This window comes from Porites lutea, chromosome 8 (assembly GCF_958299795.1).
Source record: "Porites lutea chromosome 8, jaPorLute2.1, whole genome shotgun sequence".
Taxonomy (NCBI): domain Eukaryota; kingdom Metazoa; phylum Cnidaria; class Anthozoa; order Scleractinia; family Poritidae; genus Porites; species Porites lutea.
The window spans coordinates 14,853,609-14,856,353 of NC_133208.1; the positions used below are offsets into that span (position 1 = coordinate 14,853,609).

At 43.8% G+C, this 2,745-nt stretch overlaps 1 protein-coding gene across 1 annotated transcript; it reads right to left on the reverse strand.

The window, feature by feature from the left end:
* Positions 1 to 678: 678 nt before the first annotated feature.
* On the reverse strand, positions 679 to 2,427 carry LOC140945233 (uncharacterized). The gene is made up of 2 exons (XM_073394285.1): positions 1,763 to 2,427; positions 679 to 793 (listed from the first exon to the last, which is right to left on the reverse strand). Exons 1-2 carry the CDS (start codon positions 2,425 to 2,427, stop codon positions 679 to 681), a joined length of 780 nt encoding a protein of 259 aa, XP_073250386.1.
* Between the last annotated feature and the right edge of the window lie 318 nt (positions 2,428 to 2,745).

The window sequence follows — 2,745 nt, forward strand, 5'->3', positions numbered from 1 at the left end:
CCAAGAAAGTTTCCTTAGGTAGTTGTATTCCGGATTCCGAATTTCACTATTCCAGATTCGTCACTGTATACGTAGCATACTAACAAATCCTCGACTTGCATTCAATTTCGAGATCAATTCCTTACAACACACGCTAAAAGAAGTTAAAATAGATCTTACCCTAATTGTCTTGAAACCGTCAGTTAAGAACTGGCACTCTTTTTCCTCCTTCTAGACGCTTCTTAGGTCGAAAACTTTTCACACAGCTCGTCTACAGCTTAACGGTAAGTCTGTTGACGTCCGCTTCTTTCTCCGTTCTCTCGGCCACTTGCGCCCTCAAAACCTTGCTTCCCTTAATCGTGGCTTGTAATAACAAGAAGTAACGGTCCGAAAGAGACATTTCTTGGCCAAGATCGACCGCGGACATGGCAGCAAAACAACAAAAACTCGAAATTCCCGCCGCCTTCTTCGAAATGTGAGAAAATTTTCTCACACGAAAGAAACCCGGTCTTTGAGGTCATGTGATCTTATTCTTTTGTGTCACTCACGATGTCGAGGCTATCGAGCCCGGTTACTAGGGAAACAGAAATGGTCTGTTCCATTGCGTTTTAGCTTCGCGGCCTCGCGGCAGAAATAAGAGTAAGAGAAGCCTCTTCATGCATTTTGCATGCCTTGAGTTTGTTTAAAAAACAACGACGATTACGACAGACCTTTAATAAGTCTTATCGTATTCAGAATTTGCTGAACTGAGATTACTGAGAAGTCAATTTCCGTTGTAATATTCACAGACACCGGTTTCTTGCCAAAGTTGTTGCTGGTAAGATAATCAAAATAAAGCTGAGGGAATTCTTGGCAGGAAATGTTGGAACCCAAATAAAACACGGCGGTCAACGGCCTGTTTACGCATTGCTAATTACGATGGTAAAATGAGTTCCAAAACGTACTATTGAATTGCGTTTGCCAGGTGAAAGAAAACGTGAAATAAACGGCATGTTTTCCTGGTGTTACCGCCGGTGAATGTTGAGTTTTCCCGGGAGTTTTCCTTGTGTTACCCAAAGTCGGAAAAGGATTTAGGAACGTGATATTTTCACGACATTAACCGTTTGGTAAAATTTCCGGTTAAAGAGAGAAAACGAGCTGTTCAACCCCGTTTTCCATGTGCTGGATAATGTGACATGAACAGCATATTTTCCCTCTGTTAACTGATGGTGAATGCCAAGTTGTCCTTGTCTTTTCCGAAGTTGGAAAACGAGTCACGAACGCGATATTTTCCTTACATTAACCGTTTGGTAAAATGTCCGGTTAACGAGAGAAAGCGCACTGTTCAACCACGTTTTCCGTGTGCTGGAAAACGTGAAGTAAACAGCATATTTTCCTGGTGTTAACGGATTGTGAACGCCGAGTTTTCCTTGCGAATTCCAAAATGAGAAAACGGATCGTGAACGTGGCATTTTCAATACATTAACCGTTTGGTAAAATCACCAGAAAACAGGAGATTTTTTGCCGTGATTTAGGACGCAAAGAGGACAAAATCAAGGGGATATATGTCTATTGATTTGCAACGTATTGAACAAGGGCTTGTAGAACCGCAGCTGCAGCCTGGGGGGGGGGGGGGGGGGGGGCGTCGTCATCATCATCATCATCGCTATCATCATCATCACTATCATCTATGTCGAGTTCATCTCCCCGTAAAACACAGATGTTATGTAGCACGCAGCAGGCGATGATAGTGTCAGGTATTCTGTCACTGTCTTCGTCTAGGCGCTTAAGTAATACCCTCCACCTTCCTTTGGTCATACCAAATGCATGTTCGGATACTATTCTCGCCTTGGATACCTCTCGGTTGAAATTCCTCTGGTCGCGCGTAAGCCCACCGTTATCCTTAAATGGTCGGATGAGCCAGGTTTTGTTTGGATAAGCACTGTCTCTAACGATAAGTGGGCGCACTACAGTTCCGCCTAAGTCAAATGTAGGTTCCATTAGGATATTCTCATCTTCAGCAGCCCAATAAACGTCAGTTAAACGCAGCATCCGAGCATCATGCAGACTTCCAGGAAAACCAGTGGCCACGGATAAATAGAGGCCAGAGGCATCAACTATTCCCTGCGCTAAAAAACTGTAGAAATGTTTCCGGTTAAAGTAGTCTTCATGGTTAATTTTCGGGGCCTTAATAGGTACATGGCTTCCATCTATTGCTCCAACTACATTAGGTAATTTACTTTTATTGTCGAAGCCTTTAATTTTTTTTGCTATCTCTGCTGCAGTAGAAGGAAATTTGATAAACTCATCTTGAAGTCGGCATATTTCTTGAACAAATTCATGGCAACACTTTACAACAGTCGGTTTTGCCAACCCAACCATCAGTCCACACGAGCGGTAGCACTCTCCAGTAGCTAGTCGCCAGAGGCTTGCACCGACGCGCTTTGGAACTGGAATGGCATCTCGCATCCTAGTGTTTTGCCGCTAGAGCGCCGGTCCAACGAGCTGGCATATATATTCAAAGGTATCGCGCGAAACTCTAAAGTTTTCTTTCTACCAGTGATCCAGTGCATTGTTTTTTAGAAGTTCCTGAAACCAGTTCTGTGGTCGTGGAAATACCCAAGCTCTTCTAGGCCGGCGAGCAAATTGGCGACGAGCTCGTAAATTTAAATGCAATGCCGACAAACCTTGCAGGTAGCGTAATCGAAAGCGCCTTCTTCGGTGTCCTCTCGCAAAAAACTGCTGGACTGTTATGTTTATGGAAGACTGTCGAATAATAAGCAGGAG

Excerpts from the sequence above, each read along its gene's own strand:
- LOC140945233 (XM_073394285.1), bottom strand. The coding sequence starts at position 2,427 with ATGCGAGATGCCATTCCAGTTCCAAAGCGCGTCGGTGCAAGCCTCTGG. Across the intron at positions 794-1,762 it reads TTTGGTATGACCAAAGGAAG|CAACAACTTTGGCAAGAAAC; the intron begins GTGGAGGGTATT and ends TTATCTTACCAG.